This window comes from Dendrobates tinctorius, unplaced genomic scaffold (genome assembly GCF_039654945.1).
Source record: "Dendrobates tinctorius isolate UK_male_01 unplaced genomic scaffold, ASM3965494v1 ptg000146l, whole genome shotgun sequence".
NCBI classification, from domain to species: Eukaryota; Metazoa; Chordata; class Amphibia; order Anura; family Dendrobatidae; genus Dendrobates; species Dendrobates tinctorius.
Window position 1 is genome coordinate 532,286 of NW_027361813.1, and position 17,221 is coordinate 549,506.

A 17,221-nucleotide genomic window follows, 5' to 3' on the forward strand; every position below is an offset into this window, starting at 1 on the left:
CTCGGAGCCGAAAACCACAACTAGGGGTGGTGGAAGTCCCGAAGATTTGGTAGCAAAGTGTCCGGTGGTTTAGGCAGAAGTGGAGGGCCGGGCCGTCCGGTGTCTGGTAGACACGGAGTCACAAGTAACCACCATGCCTGCAACATACTTTCAACAAAACTTCCTGGAGGCAGCAAGACCCCAGTGGGGGCCCATGATTAGACTAATAGCCGCCAACCAATTGCCGGTTCCGGTGACCGGGGTAGTGTGGGTGCAGGTGACGTTGTGCGGTAAATCCCTTGGTCGCAGAGGGGTGGTGCTTACTCAAGGAAAAGCTGATCAACGGTACCCCGTCACCCTAGGCATGAATATTTTCTGCGAGTTCCGCAACTTGCTACTAAATGATCCCACACAGAAGATTCTGAAGCAGTGGGGTTCTCGCACAGCTCAGGGACAGGTATTCCAGCAGCTGGTGCGAGGTGCGCGGGTGCATCAGGACTGCCAGGAGGGCGAGGCTCTGGGCAAGGTCATCGCGTCAGCGGCTCCCCTACTTGTGCTGCCTCCTGGACAGACAGTGGTGGCCCTGCCAATTCGAGCCCTGATACCTTTGGAGGGCGTGGAGGTGCAGGTGGAGCCGTGTCATTCAGAGCGCTTACCTCCTGGCATACTGGTGGCCCGTTCCCTGGCTACGGTGCAAAAAGGAACCTTCCTGGTACGCTGCATTAACCTTGAAGACCGAGACACCGTTCTGAAAGCACGGACTGTACTGGCCAAACTAGTAAGGCCTTTAGAAGAAGTGCTGCCAGCTCCTGCGGTTCAATTACGAGTACACCCCGAGGATCCTTGGGAAGTAACAATACGAACCTTACGGGCCCACAAAGTTTTGGCACAAGAGAAGGGCCGAAATATTTTGGAGCAAATGCGGGCCGAGCTTTCTGGATTAACTGCAGCCCAACTCTCACAGATAAAAACATTGCTTGGACAGTACCATGAAGTATTTGCTAGTCATGAGGACGATTTTGGGTGTACCACCGCCATCACTCATGAAATCCCCACAGCAGGAGTGGCCCCTATCCGGGAACGATATCGACAGATTCCGCCACAACTCTATCAGGAGGTGAAAACTTTGCTGGCCCAAATGCTGCGAAAGGGGGTGATACGGGAAAGTCAAAGCCCCTGGGCGGCCCCAATCGTGTTGGTCCGGAAGAAAGATGGTACACTACGATTCTGTGTGGATTATCGTAAACTGAATGCTTGCACTATTAAAGACTCATATCCACTGCTCCGCATAGAAGAATCTCTGTCCGCCTTGGGAAAAGTAACATATTTTTCAACCCTGGATTTGGCCAGTGGGTACTGGCAGGTGCCCATGTCAGAAGAAGATAGAGCCAAGACGGCGTTCATATTGCCCATGGGACTGTTTGAGTTTAATCGGATGCCGTTTGGGCTGGCCAACGCCCCCGGGACCTTTCAGCGATTGATGGAGCGGTGTCTGGGAGATCTCAATTTTGAGGCTACGTTGATCAATCTGGATGACTTCATCGTCTATGCCGCCACCTTTGAGGACCACCTTAAGCGGTTGGGACAGGTACTCAGCCGGTTGCAAAAGTACGGGTTGAAGGTGAAGCCTCAGAAATGCCACCTATTTCGCTCTCAGATTGAGTATCTGGGTCATGTCGTTTCGGCAGAGGGTGTGAGGCCATCCCGGGAAAAGGTTGCTGCTATCCAGGAATGACACCCCCGAGACGGTGAAAGATGTGCGGGCTTTTCTGGGGTTAGCCGGGTATTACCGCCGCTTCGTAAAGAATTTTGCATGTCGAGCTCGAGCCCTGCACGACCTGCTGAAGGGGGCTCCCGCTGGGGCCAATGGGCGAAAAATCCAGTGGCAACACCCTCAGGAGGAGGCCTTCCGAGACCTCAAGGCTGCGCTCTCGGATGCCCCAGTGTTGGCTTATGCGGATTTCTCTCAACCGTTCATCTTGCACACTGACGGGAGTCTTCACGGGTTGGGGGCTGTGTTGTCACAGGTTCAGGGTGGCCGGGAGAGGGTCATCGCATATGGAAGTTGCTCACTCCATGACTCCGAGCGTAACCCTGACAATTACAGCTCCTTTAAGCTCGAGCTCCTCGCAGTGGTGTGGGCTATGACGGAGAGATTCGCAGAGTACCTAGCGGGCTCCGAGGTGGTAGTGCGAACTGACAACAACCCGCTGGCTTATTTGGAAAACGCCAAATTGGGGGCTTTGGAGCAGCGATGGGTGGCCCGGATGGCGAAGTACAATTATAAGATTATCTACAAAAGAGGGGCCGAGAATGTCCATGCAGACGCCCTCTCCAGGATTCGACATACAACTCCAGGACAGATTTGAGACAAAGTATTAGAAGGAGAGGAAATACTGTTTGCTCTCACTGCTGCCGTGCTCACAACTGACAATAAAAAAAATCTTTCTCTGAGACCCCAAGGGGCATACTGGAACAATCCCAAGATAAGTGGATATAACAGCAACAAGAAGACGAAGAGGTTGGCCTTCTCAGGACGTGGGTCGCCGCTGGGCAATTACCCACTTACTCTCAACGGCACAATTTGACTCAAGACCTGTTGCTTATGCTACGACAAAGGGAGAGGTTGCTTATCCGAAAGGGATTATTGTATCGTAAAATAACATCACAAACAACCTCAATGACGGTTTGGCAGGTGGTTACGCCAGGAGCCCAACTTCACGTACTGGCTCGGGAGGCTCACGAAAAAGGGGCCCATTTCGGAACAAAAAAAACTTTGCAATGGCTGCAACAGAAAGCTTACTACCAGCACTTGCCGGCCGTTGTGGACGAAATTTGCCGGACCAGCCGCTTGTGTGAATTAGCCAAACCACCCGCTCAGCGAGCCGCAACACAGACTATTGTGACCTCAGTGCCCCTTGAGCTCCTGACGGTGGATTATCTGACCATTGGGCCCGCATTTCAGGGATATGAACACTGTCTCGTTATGGTAGATCATTTCACCAAGTTCGCTGTGGTCACCCCCACTCGGGATCAGACTGCAGAGTCAGCTGCCTCCGCCATTTGTAGAAACTTTATACAAGTATACGGCTGCCCTCAACGTATACACTCTGATCAGGGAGCGTGTTTTTTGGGAAAAGTCATGTAAGAACTACATCACCTTTATGGAATTGACAAATCCAGTACCACACCGTATCACCCGCAAGGGAATGGGGCTTGTGAACGATTTAATCGGACATTGATTCAGATGTTGCGCACTCTGGAGAGTGACAAGAAGGCCCGTTGGCCCGAATGTTTCTGAATTAGTTTGGGTCTATAACAATAGGGTACATCGAGTGACTGGCTATACCCCCTATTCCCTGTTGTTCGGACGAGAAGGTAAAGGGATCACGGAGGTGGAGTTAGACCCCGAAGAGCCTCAGCCCTGGACTGGAGTGTCGTCTTGGGTCCGAAATCATCGCCACCGGCTGCAAACTCTTCACCGAATTGTACACACCAAGCTCCGAGACTGGGAGCACCCAGGGAAGAATGCAACTCCACCTCCTCACCTCCAAAGCGGGGACCGGGTGCTTGTACTAGATCAACGCCCCCAGAACAAACTGGAGCCGCGTTGGGAAGAAAGTCCTTATCGGGTCTTACGCCGTATCCATCCAGACGGACCGGTGTACGAAATACGACCTGAGGAGGATGAAACACTGCCCACTCATATTGTGCATCGTAATATGTTACGCCCATGTACTTCCTCCGACCCGAAGCAACCGGAGCCTACCCAGTCGACATCCGAACCATCTTCCGTATGTTGGGACCCGGACGACGACGAAGATTGTCTCCCAGGACACAGAGGCCCTCCATTCAGTAATGGATCATCTGACACAATTTCCCGCCCGCACCAATCAGCCCACCGGTAGCCACCACCCCAGACGACTCTACCCCAGTTGAACTTAGACGCTCCGAGCGGTCAACAGCCGGCAAACCCCCTGAACGATATGAGCAAGATCAATTTATATAGCAACGAACGTTGAAACCCCTACAGACCGATCTCAAAAGACTAAGGCCCTCGCCCGAGGACTGGCGAGCTTACAGGGTGGGGGAGTGTGGGGAGGAGGACTCCCAGGCAGGTACCCAGGGGACCGCCATCAGGGTTCCTGAGGGAACGATACTGGGAGGACAGTAAAGGGAGAGACTTGACGGAAGTTGTCAGGGAAACAGGGGGCGGGGCAAGGATAAAAGGAGCAGGGGGCGCACTGAAGTGGCAGTTGAGAGAGAGAGTGGGACAGGAGGCAGGAAGCCGGGTGACTTGAAAGGACACCGACAGGAGCCTGTGAGGAGGATACTGGGCACTCACCGACAAGGGAAATGGGAGAGACTTTTACCGGAGGACGCTTCCCGCCCGCGTTCGCCGAAAGCCACGCCCGCCGCCCCCTGCCTTGGTGAGACAGATCCCTCACCTCAGGACGCGGCTGTGACGACACGAAAAATGGCCACAGAGGCCTGGACACTGCCCCCCGGCCTTCTCCCACCGCGGCGACCCTGTCATCACCGGCCACAGGGGACACAACCTTGTCCTAGGCGACATTAGAGACCCATTTCCCGGCTGTGGAGGGACTCTTATCAGAGGACAGTTACTGGTCATTTAGGAACTGCGTCATCGTTTCTTCAGGGCCTGTTGCGCCCCACCGTCATCGTTTCTTCAGGGCCTGTTGCACCCCACCGTCATCGTTTCTTCAGGGCCTGTTGCGCCCCACCAGCATCGTTTCTTCAGGGCCCATTGCGCCCCACCGTCATCGTTTCTTCAGGGCCCATTGCGCCCCACCGTCATCGTTTCTTCAGGGCCTGTTGCGCCCCACCGTCATCGTTTCTTCAGGGCCTGTTGCGCCCCACCAGCATCGTTTCTCCAAGGCCTGTTGTGCCCCACCAGCATCGTTTCTCCAGGGCCTGTTGCGCCCCACCAGCATTGTTTCTCCAGGGCCTGTTGCGCCCCACCGACATCGCTTTTTCAAGGGCCTGTCGAGCCCAGTTTCATCCCGGAATATCGAGACGTCAAGGCAGCCACATCAGCGACCTCTACGTGGCCACGCCTGTGATCCTGACAGACCCCTGGAAGGATAAGTTTACTATAGGAGATAAGGACCTCCAGTTTGGTCATACGTGGCCTATAGCACCCAGGCAAACCGGGTTAGTCGCATTTACAATAAGAGAGTGTTGTTAGGTTTGTTGAGTCCCTGCGTGGACTGGTTGTTGTTAACACCTTTTGTTTTCTCAAAATAGCCCCAGCGGCTACAGTTTATAAAAGTTTATTCCACAAACTACACTTAGTCTCGTGTCTCGTCACTGCATCCTGCGAACCTGCTCGAACCCTACAACTTCACATGTAATGACATCGCAGGGTGGTGATGTCACGGGTAATGACATTGCAGGGTGGTGACGTCACGGTAATGACATTGCAGGGTGGTGACTTCACGGGTAATGACATCGCAGGGTGGTGACTTCACGGGTAATGACATTGCAGGGTGATGACATCACGGGTAATGACATCGCAGGGTGGTGACGTCACAGGTAATGACATCGCAGGGTGGTGACATCACGGTAATGACATCGCAGGGTGGTGACTTCACGGGTAATGACATCGCAGGGTGGTGACATCACGGTAATGACATCGCAGGGTGGTGACTTCACGGGTAATGACATCGCAGGGTGGTGACGTCACAGGTAATGACATTGCAGGGTGGTGACGTCACAGGTAATGACATTGCAGGGTGGTGACGTCACAGGGTGAAAAGGTCACAGAATATTGGAGTAATCTGAGGTTGCTTTGCAGACGTGGCGCTGTACCATGGACTCATCTGGTAAAATCGATGTCATCCTCTCTGGACAGCTGCAGCCGATCACCATGTGGGAGGTAACGTCACAAGACAATCACTCGCCACGTGTCATCCCTTGTCATTCCTCGTGTTCTGCCTCGTGTTTTCCCTTGTTTCCTCACCACGAGTCTTCCCCGTTTCCTCACCATAAGTCCTCCCTCGTGTCCTCCCTCGTATCCTCGCCACGAGTCCTCCCTCGTATCCTTGCCTATATCCTCACCACAAGACCTCCCTCGTGTCCTCGCCCACATCCTCTCCACGAGTCCTCCCTCGTATCCTCGCCACGAGTCCTCCCTCGTGTCCTCGCCACGAGTCCTCCCTCGTATCCTTGCCTATATCCTCACCACAAGACCTCCCTCGTGTCCTCGCCCACATCCTCTCCACGAGTCCTCCCCCGTATCCTCTCCACGAGTCCTCCCTCGTATCCTCGCCACGAGTCCTCCCTCGTGTCCTCGCCACGAGTCCTCCCTCGTATCCTTGCCTATATCCTCACCACAAGACCTCCCTCGTGTCCTCGCCCACATCCTCTCCACAAGTCCTCCCCCGTATCCTCTCCACGAGTCCTCCCTCGTATCCTCGCCACGAGTCCTCCCTCGTGTCCTCGCCACGAGTCCTCCCTCGTGTCCTCGCCACGAGTCCTCCCTCGTGTCCTCGCCACGAGTCCTCCCTCGTGTCCTCGCCACGAGTCCTCCCTCGTATCCTTGCCTATATCCTCACCACAAGACCTCCCTCGTGTCCTTGCCCACATCCTCTCCACGAGTCCTCCCCCGTATCCTCTCCACGAGTCCTCCCTCGTATCCTCGCCACGAGTCCTCCCTCGTGTCCTCGCCACGAGTCCTCCCTCGTATCCTTGCCTATATCCTCACCACAAGACCTCCCTCGTGTCCTCGCCCACATCCTCTCCACAAGTCCTCCCCCGTATCCTCTCCACGAGTCCTCCCTCGTATCCTCGCCACGAGTCCTCCCTCGTGTCCTCGCCACGAGTCCTCCCTCGTATCCTCGCCACGAGTCCTCCCTCGTGTCCTCGCCACGAGTCCTCCCTCGTATCCTTGCCTATATCCTCACCACAAGACCTCCCTCGTGTCCTCGCCCACATCCTCTCCACGAGTCCTCCCCCGTATCCTCTCCACGAGTCCTCCCTCGTATCCTCGCCACGAGTCCTCCCTCGTGTCCTCGCCACGAGTCCTCCCTCGTGTCCTCGCCACGAGTCCTCCCCCGTGTCTCTGGGAACATCTATTGCCCTTCTTTCCAGGTTTAGTGTTTGTCCCTCATGTTCTGCACCCACCGCTCGTCTGCCCGCTCTTGCTTCCTCTGTGGCCCCTCTCACGGTGCTCGGGCTCCTGCCCCGTGGGGTCGCTGCTGTAAACATAGAATGTTTCTGACACGTGAAGTGACGGCATAATTTGTGCTTCCAGGAAAAGATGTCAGCGAGCGTCAGCAGCACGGTGATGATCCACTACGATGAGTCCCGATATCACAGTGACATGGGGAGCAGGTTTCATACTGCGCAGGTATCTACCTCATACAGAGACGCTAATACGAACGCACGTATCCTTGGTATCAGTCTACTGCATACAGAGGCGCTAATACTAACGCACGTGTCCCTGGTATCACCCTCTATTACATACAGAGGCGCTAATACTAATGCACATATCCTTGGTATCACTCTACCGCATACAGAGGCGCTAATACTGATGCACGTGTCCTTGGTATCATCCACTATCATATACAGAGGTGCTAATTCTAATGCACTTGTCCCTGGTATCACCCTCTATCGCATACAGAGGCGCTAATACTAATGTATGTGCCCCTAATATCACCTGCTATCGCATACAGAGGTGCTAATACTAATGCACGTCTCTGGTATCACCCTCTATTGCATAAAGAAGTGCTAATACTAATGCACGTCTCTCTAGCCCTAACCCTCAATCGCATACAGAGGTCTAATATTAACCCACGTGTCCCTGGTATCACCCTCTATCACATACAGAGGCGCTAATACTAATGCATGTGCCCCTAGTATCACCCGCTATCACATACAGAGGTGCTTATACTAATGCATGTCTCTCTAGTATCACCCTCAATCACATATAGGGGCTCTAATATTAATGCATGTGTCCTTGGTTTCACTCTGTCACATACAGAGGCGCTAATACTAATGCACGTGCCGCTAGTATCACCCGCTATCATATACAGAGGTGCTAATACTAATGCACGTCTCTCTGGTATCGCCCTCAATCGCATACAGAGGCTCTAATATTAACGCACGTGTCCCTGGTATCACCCTCTACCGCACACAGAGGCGCTAATACTAATGCACATGCCCATTCCTGCACATAATTGCACACTTTGGTTGTGGGAGCGCTCAGATGCGGGTTCGCGGCAGTGTCTCTTCCCGTGGTGTCTCTACCATGTGTGCGTCCATAACAAGTGTCCTCTTGTCTGCAGGTGATGACACAGGTGGAGCTCCTGCTGGTCCCGGATCACACGCTGTACATTGTGGGGGGCACAGTCGGAGGTGTATTTTTCCTCATTCTCCTCTCCATCCTCCTCTATAAGGTGACCGGACGTTTGCAGGGGAACATGTCGCTGTGAAGCATGGATGTGGACTAGAGCGTTCACAGACACAGAGTATTCTGCACAGCACACCGGCACTTCATAAATGATCTGCAGTGTATGGTGGCACAGGTGGGGGTGCGGGGTGTTTGATGCAGCAGGTGAGGTTGGCGGTGTATAATGCCGGGGGTGTATGAAGCTGGGGATTTGGGGAGTGTGATGCCGGGGTGCGGGGTGCTTGCTGCTGGGGGAGCGGGGTATTTTATGTCGGGAGTGCGAGGAGTGTGATGCCGGGAGTGCGGGGAGTGTGATGCCGGGGGTGTGATGCCGGGAGTGCGGGGAGTGTGATGCCGGGGGGTGGAGGAGTGTGATGCCGAGAGTGCGGGGAGTGTGATGCTGGGAGTGCGGGGAGTGTGATGACGGGGGGTGCGGGGAGTGTGATGCCAGGGGTGGGGGAGTGTGATACGGGGAGTGTGATGCCGGGAGTGCGGGGAGTGTGATGAGGGGGGTGGGGGAGTGTGATGCCGGGAGTGTGGGGAGTGTGATGCTGGGGGTGTGGGGGCTGTGTGATGCCGGGGGTCTGGGAGTATGATGCCGGGTGTGGGGGTGGGTGTGATGCCGGGGGTCTGGGAGTATGATGCCGGGTGTGGGGGTGGGTGTGATGCCGGGGGTCCGGGAGTGTGATGCCGGGAGTGTGGGGAGTGTGATGCTGGTGGTGTGGGGGCTGTGTGATGCCGGGGGTCTGGGAGTATGATGCCGGGTGTGGGGGTGGGTGTGATGCCGGGGGTCCGGGAGTGTGATGCCGGGAGTGCGGGGAGTGTGATGAGGGGGGTGTGGGGGCTGTGTGATGCCGGGGGTCTGGGAGTGTGATGCCAGGTATGGGGGTGGGTGTGATGCCGGGGGTCCGGGAGTGTGATGCCGGGGGTGTGGGAGTGTGATGCCGGGTGAGGGGAGTTTATTATGCCGGGGGTCTGGGTTTTTTGATGCTGCAGGGGGGTGTGGAGACACGGGGGGGTCAGTGGGTGAAACTGCATGGATCAGGGCTCCTACCACTGAACGCCCGCTCTCTCTCCCCGTGGGCAGAACACTACTTAGACAACACAGAATGGCGCACATTACAGAGTCTCACCCTTTCGCTGACCCGCTGGGATTAGAGCTGTTTCCAGGGCCGAGTACCCCCACCAGTGGCTCCCCACGTTTGGCGGGCCCCCAGAGTGAGGAGGTACTACAAGCTTAGGAAGCTGACCGTCCATTGATGACCAGGTGACCTGATTGTCTCAGCCTGGATTCTCTAAGCGTCTTTGAGGGATCAGTGATGGTCAGTGAGGCCGCTCTGTGTTCCTTCAGCTGGGGAGTGATGATGACTCCTGTAATGTAGAGTCTCTGGACACAGGCGGATCCTCCTTATTATAGGTCTTCTCATCCAGGCATTCCACCACAGGCTAGGAGGTAGGAGGCCATCCCTCACTGCTGGTCTCACAACATGCACAGATTGTCCTCCATATTGCAGAGCACCAATGGCTCATCCACATATTAACAACATTCACACATTGTGCCTTTGTTTCCCAAAGAAAGAACAATACTAGGAATGCGATACAAGGACAGATACAAGAGGTGATCAGCAGCCAGACATCCAATGTACCTTAATTCAGGGACAATAAGGGCCACAGTCATTCTCACATGAGCTCCAGCTCGTGTCCCTGGGCCTACTGAATAATAAGTCTGGATGATTCAGATTAAATGCAGTGTCGCCACAATGCCGCAGGTTGGGTGGGGTGCACGGTGTATTATTACGGCGGTGGGGTGTTTATGACACCGGAGTTACAGGGCGTTGGGGGGTGTATGATGCTGCAGGCCAGGGATGGAGGTGCATGATGTCAGGGGTGTATGATTCCACAGGCTGGAGGTAGGAGGTATATAATGCTGCAGGTCAGGGGTGGAGGTGCATGATGTCGGGGTGTATGATTCCACAGGTTGGAGGTAGGAGGTATATAATGCCGCAGGTCAGGGGTGGAGGTGCATGATGTCAGGGGTGTATGATTCCACAGGTTGGAGGTAGGAGGTATATAATGCCGCAGGTCAGGGGTGGAGGTGCATGATGTCAGGGGTGTATGATACCACAGGTTGGAGGTAGGAGGTATATAATGCCACAGGTCAGGGGTGGAGGTGCATGATGTCAGGGGTGTATGATTCCACAGGTTGGAGGTAGGAGGTATATAATGCTGCAGGTCAGGGGTGGAGGTGCATGATGTCAGGGGTGTATGATTCCACAGGTTGGAGGTAGGAGGTATATAATGCCGCAGGTCAGGGGTGGAGGTGCATGATGTCAGGGGTGTATGATTCCACAGGTTGGAGGTAGGAGGTATATAATGCTGCAGGTCAGGGGTGGAGGTGCATGATGTCAGGGGTGTATGATTCCACAGGTTGGAGGTAGGAGGTATATAATGCTGCAGGTCAGGGGTGGAGGTGCATGATGTCAGGGGTGTATGATTCCACAGGTTGGAGGTAGGAGGTATATAATGCCGCAGGTCAGGGGTGGAGGTGCATGATGTCAGGGGTGTATGATACCACAGGTTGGAGGTAGGAGATATATAATGCTGCAGGTCAGGGGTGGAGGTGCATGATGTCAGGGGTGTATGATTCCACAGGTTGGAGGTAGGAGGTATATAATGCCGCAGGTCAGGGGTGGAGGTGCATGATGTCAGGGGTGTATGATTCCACAGGTTGGAGGTAGGAGGTATATAATGCCGCAGGTCAGGGGTGGAGGTGCATGATGTCAGGGGTGTATGATACCACAGGTTGGAGGTAGGAGATATATAATGCTGCAGGTCAGGGGTGGAGGTGCATGATGTCAGGGGTGTATGATTCCACAGGCTGGAGGTAGGAGGTATATAATGCTGCAGGTCAGGGGTGGAGGTGCATGATGTCAGGGGTGTATGATACCACAGGTTGGAGGTAGGAGGTATATAATGCTGCAGGTCAGGGGTGGAGGTGCATGATGTCAGGGGTGTATGATTCCACAGGCTGGAGGTAGGAGGTATATAATGCCGCAGGTCAGGGGTGGAGGTGCATGATGTCAGGGGTGTATGATACCACAGGTTGGAGGTAGGAGGTATATAATGCTGCAGGTCAGGGGTGGAGGTGCATGATGTCAGGGGTGTATGATTCCACAGGCTGGAGGTAGGAGGTATATAATGCCGCAGGTCAGGGGTGGAGGTGCATGATGTCAGGGGTGTATGATTCCACAGGTTGGAAGTAGGAGGTATATAATGCCACAGGTCAGGGGTGGAGGTGCATGATGTCAGGGGTGTATGATTCCACAGGTTGGAGGTAGGAGGTATATAATGCCGCAGGTCAGGGGTGGAGGTGCATGATGTCAGGGGTGTATGATACCACAGGTTGGAGGTAGGAGGTATATAATGCTGCAGGTCAGGGGTGGAGGTGCATGATGTCAGGGGTGTATGATTCCACAGGCTGGAGGTAGGAGGTATATAATGCTGCAGGTCAGGGGTGGAGGTGCATGATGTCAGGGGTGTATGATTCCACAGGTTGGAGGTAGGAGGTATATAATGCTGCAGGTCAGGGGTGGAGGTGCATGATGTCAGGGGTGTATGATTCCACAGGTTGGAGGTAGGAGGTATATAATGCTGCAGGTCAGGGGTGGAGGTGCATGATGTCAGGGGTGTATGATTCCACAGGTTGGAGGTAGGAGGTATATAATGCTGCAGGTCAGGGGTGGAGGTGCATGATGTCAGGGGTGTATGATTCCACAGGTTGGAGGTTGGAGGTATATAATGCTGCAGGTCAGGGGTGGAGGTGCATGATGTCAGGGGTGTATGATTCCACAGGTTGGAGGTAGGAGGTATATAATGCTGCAGGTCAGGGGTGGAGGTGCATGATGTCAGGGGTGTATGATTCCACAGGCTGGAGGTAGGAGGTATATAATGCTGCAGGTCAGGGGTGGAGGTGCATGATGTCAGGGGTGTATGATTCCACAGGTTGGAGGTAGGAGGTATATAATGCTGCAGGTCAGGGGTGGAGGTGCATGATGTCAGGGGTGTATGATTCCACAGGTTGGAGGTAGGAGGTATATAATGCTGCAGGTCAGGGGTGGAGGTGCATGATGTCAGGGGTGTATGATTCCACAGGTTGGAGGTAGGAGGTATATAATGCTGCAGGTCAGGGGTGGAGGTGCATGATGTCAGGGGTGTATGATTCCACAGGTTGGAGGTTGGAGGTATATAATGCTGCAGGTCAGGGGTGGAGGTGCATGATGTCAGGGGTGTATGATTCCACAGGTTGGAGGTAGGAGGTATATAATGCTGCAGGTCAGGGGTGGAGGTGCATGATGTCAGGGGTGTATGATTCCACAGGTTGGAGGTTGGAGGTATATAATGCTGCAGGTCAGGGGTGGAGGTGCATGATGTCAGGGGTGTATGATTCCACAGGTTGGAGGTAGGAGGTATATAATGCTGCAGGTCAGGGGTGGAGGTGCATGATGTCAGGGGTGTATGATTCCACAGGCTGGAGGTAGGAGGTATATAATGCTGCAGGTCAGGGGTGGAGGTGCATGATGTCAGGGGTGTATGATTCCACAGGTTGGAGGTAGGAGGTATATAATGCTGCAGGTCAGGGGTGGAGGTGCATGATGTCAGGGGTGTATGATTCCACAGGTTGGAGGTAGGAGGTATATAATGCTGCAGGTCAGGGGTGGAGGTGCATGATGTCAGGGGTGTATGATTCCACAGGTTGGAGGTAGGAGGTATATAATGCTGCAGGTCAGGGGTGGAGGTGCATGATGTCAGGGGTGTATGATTCCACAGGTTGGAGGTTGGAGGTATATAATGCTGCAGGTCAGGGGTGGAGGTGCATGATGTCAGGGGTGTATGATACCACAGGTTGGAGGTAGGAGGTATATAATGCTGCAGGTCAGGGGTGGAGGTGCATGATGTCAGGGGTGTATGATTCCACAGGCTGGAGGTAGGAGGTATATAATGCTGCAGGTCAGGGGTGGAGGAGCATGATGTCAGGGGTGTATGATTCCACAGATTGGAGGTAGGAGGTATATAATGCTGCAGGTCAGGGGTGGAGGTGCATGATGTCAGGGGTGTATGATTCCACAGGTTGGAGGTAGGAGGTATATAATGCTGCAGGTCAGGGGTGGAGGTGCATGATGTCAGGGGTGTATGATTCCACAGGTTGGAGGTAGGAGGTATATAATGCTGCAGGTCAGGAGTGGAGGTGCATGATGTCAGGGGTGTATGATTCCACAGGCTGGAGGTAGGAGGTATATAATGCTGCAGGTCAGGGGTGGAGGAGCATGATGTCAGGGGTGTATGATTCCACAGATTGGAGGTAGGAGGTATATAATGCTGCAGGTCAGGGGTGGAGGTGCATGATGTCAGGGGTGTATGATTCCACAGGTTGGAGGTAGGAGGTATATAATGCTGCAGGTCAGGGGTGGAGGTGCATGATGTCAGGGGTGTATGATTCCACAGGTTGGAGGTAGGAGGTATATAATGCTGCAGGTCAGGGGTGGAGGTGCATGATGTCAGGGGTGTATGATTCCACAGGTTGGAGGTAGGAGGTATATAATGCCGCAGGTCAGGGGTGGAGGTGCATGATGTCAGGGGTGTATGATTCCACAGGTTGGAGGTAGAAGGTATATAATGCTGCAGGTCAGGGGTGGAGGTGCATGATGTCGGGGGTGTATGATTCCACAGGTTGGAGGTAGGAGGTATATAATGCCACAGGTCAGGGGTGGAGGTGCATGATGTCAGGGGTGTATGATTCCACAGGTTGGAGGTAGGAGGTATATAATGCTGCAGGTCAGGGGTGGAGGTGCATGATGTCGGGGGTGTATGATTCCACAGGTTGGAGGTAGGAGGTATATAATGCTGCAGGTCAGGGGTGGAGGTGTATGATTCCACAGGTTGGAGGTAGGAGGTATATAATGCCGCAGGTCAGGAGTGGAGGTGCATGATGTCAGGGGTGTATGATACCACAGGTTGGAGGTAGGAGGTATATAATGCCGCAGGTCAGGGGTGGAGGTGCATGATGTCAGGGGTGTATGATTCCACAGGTTGGAGGTAGGAGGTATATAATGCTGCAGGTCAGGGGTGGAGGTGCATGATGTCAGGGGTGTATGATTCCACAGGTTGGAGGTAGGAGGTATATAATGCCACAGGTCAGGGGTGGAGGTGCATGATGTCAGGGGTGTATGATTCCACAGGTTGGAGGTAGGAGGTATATAATGCTGCAGGTCAGGGGTGGAGGTGCATGATGTCAGGGGTGTATGATTCCACAGGTTGGAGGTAGGAGGTATATAATGCTGCAGGTCAGGGGTGGAGGTGCATGATGTCAGGGGTGTATGATTCCACAGGTTGGAGGTAGGAGGTATATAATGCTGCAGGTCAGGGGTGGAGGTGCATGATGTCAGGGGTGTATGATTCCACAGGTTGGAGGTAGGAGGTATATAATGCCACAGGTCAGGGGTGGAGGTGCATGATGTCAGGGGTGTATGATTCCACAGGTTGGAGGTAGGAGGTATATAATGCTGCAGGTCAGGGGTGGAGGTGCATGATGTCAGGGGTGTATGATTCCACAGGTTGGAGGTAGGAGGTATATAATGCTGCAGGTCAGGGGTGGAGGTGCATGATGTCAGGGGTGTATGATTCCACAGGTTGGAGGTTGGAGGTATATAATGCTGCAGGTCAGGGGTGGAGGTGCATGATGTCAGGGGTGTATGATTCCACAGGTTGGAGGTAGGAGGTATATAATGCTGCAGGTCAGGGGTGGAGGTGCATGATGTCAGGGGTGTATGATTCCACAGGTTGGAGGTTGGAGGTATATAATGCTGCAGGTCAGGGGTGGAGGTGCATGATGTCAGGGGTGTATGATTCCACAGGTTGGAGGTTGGAGGTATATAATGCTGCAGGTCAGGGGTGGAGGTGCATGATGTCAGGGGTGTATGATTCCACAGGTTGGAGGTAGGAGGTATATAATGCCGCAGGTCAGGAGTGGAGGTGCATGATGTCAGGGGTGTATGATACCACAGGTTGGAGGTAGGAGGTATATAATGCCGCAGGTCAGGGGTGGAGGTGCATGATGTCAGGGGTGTATGATTCCACAGGTTGGAGGTAGGAGGTATATAATGCTGCAGGTCAGGGGTGGAGGTGCATGATGTCAGGGGTGTATGATTCCACAGGTTGGAGGTAGGAGGTATATAATGCCACAGGTCAGGGGTGGAGGTGCATGATGTCAGGGGTGTATGATTCCACAGGTTGGAGGTAGGAGGTATATAATGCTGCAGGTCAGGGGTGGAGGTGTATGATTCCACAGGTTGGAGGTAGGAGGTATATAATGCTGCAGGTCAGGGGTGGAGGTGCATGATGTCAGGGGTGTATGATTCCACAGGTTGGAGGTAGGAGGTATATAATGCTGCAGGTCAGGGGTGGAGGTGCATGATGTCAGGGGTGTATGATTCCACAGGTTGGAGGTAGGAGGTATATAATGCCGCAGGTCAGGGGTGGAGGTGCATGATGTCGGGGTGTATGATTCCACAGGTTGGAGGTAGGAGGTATATAATGCTGCAGGTCAGGGGTGGAGGTGTATGATTCCACAGGTTGGAGGTAGGAGGTATATAATGCCGCAGGTCAGGAGTGGAGGTGCATGATGTCGGGGGTGTATGATACCACAGGTTGGAGGTAGGAGGTATATAATGCCGCAGGTCAGGGGTGGAGGTGCATGATGTCAGGGGTGTATGATTCCACAGGTTGGAGGTAGGAGGTATATAATGCTGCAGGTCAGGGGTGGAGGAGCATGATGTCAGGGGTGTATGATTCCACAGGTTGGAGGTAGGAGGTATATAATGCCGCAGGTCAGGGGTGGAGGTGCATGATGTCAGGGGTGTATGATTCCACAGGCTGGAGGTAGGAGGTATATAATGCCGCAGGTCAGGGGTGGAGGTGCATGATGTCGGGGGTGTATGATTCCACAGGTTGGAGGTAGGAGGTATATAATGCCACAGGTCAGGGGTGGAGGTGCATGATGTCAGGGGTGTATGATTCCACAGGTTGGAGGTAGGAGGTATATAATGCCACAGGTCAGGGGTGGAGGTGCATGATGTCAGGGGTGTATGATTCCACAGGTTGGAGGTAGGAGGTATATAATGCTGCAGGTCAGGGGTGGAGGTGCATGATGTCAGGGGTGTATGATTCCACAGGTTGGAGGTAGGAGGTATATAATGCCGCAGGTCAGGGGTGGAGGTGCATGATGTCAGGGGTGTATGATTCCACAGGTTGGAGGTAGGAGGTATATAATGCTGCAGGTCAGGGGTGGAGGTGCATGATGTCAGGGGTGTATGATTCCACAGGTTGGAAATAGGAGGTATATAATGCTGCAGGTCAGGGGTGGAGGTGCATGATGTCAGGGGTGTATGATACCACAGGTTGGAGGTAGGAGGTATATAATGCTGCAGGTCAGGGGTGGAGGTGCATGATGTCAGGGGTGTATGATTCCACAGGCTGGAGGTAGGAGGTATATAATGCCGCAGGTCAGGGGTGGAGGTGCATGATGTCAGGGGTGTATGATTCCACAGGTTGGAAGTAGGAGGTATATAATGCCACAGGTCAGGGGTGGAGGTGCATGATGTCAGGGGTGTATGATTACACAGGTTGGAGGTAGGAGGTATATAATGCCGCAGGTCAGGGGTGGAGGTGCATGATGTCAGGGGTGTATGATACCACAGGTTGGAGGTAGGAGGTATATAATGCTGCAGGTCAGGGGTGGAGGTGCATGATGTCAGGGGTGTATGATTCCACAGG

The 17,221-nt window shown here is 53.9% G+C and overlaps 1 protein-coding gene across 3 annotated transcripts in view; it reads left to right on the plus strand.

The window, feature by feature from the left end:
* LOC141049655 (integrin alpha-L-like) overlaps window positions 1-17,221 on the plus strand; it is a 224,562-nt gene that overhangs the window by 180,743 nt on the left and 26,598 nt on the right. For all 3 annotated transcript variants that reach the window (XM_073546286.1, XM_073546288.1, XM_073546287.1), the window contains 3 exons: window positions 5,798-5,878; window positions 7,256-7,351; window positions 8,289-8,399. In XM_073546286.1, coding sequence (XP_073402387.1) covers window positions 5,798-5,878; window positions 7,256-7,351; window positions 8,289-8,399 — 288 coding nt within the window. The remainder of the gene's footprint in view (window positions 1-5,797; window positions 5,879-7,255; window positions 7,352-8,288; window positions 8,400-17,221) is intronic.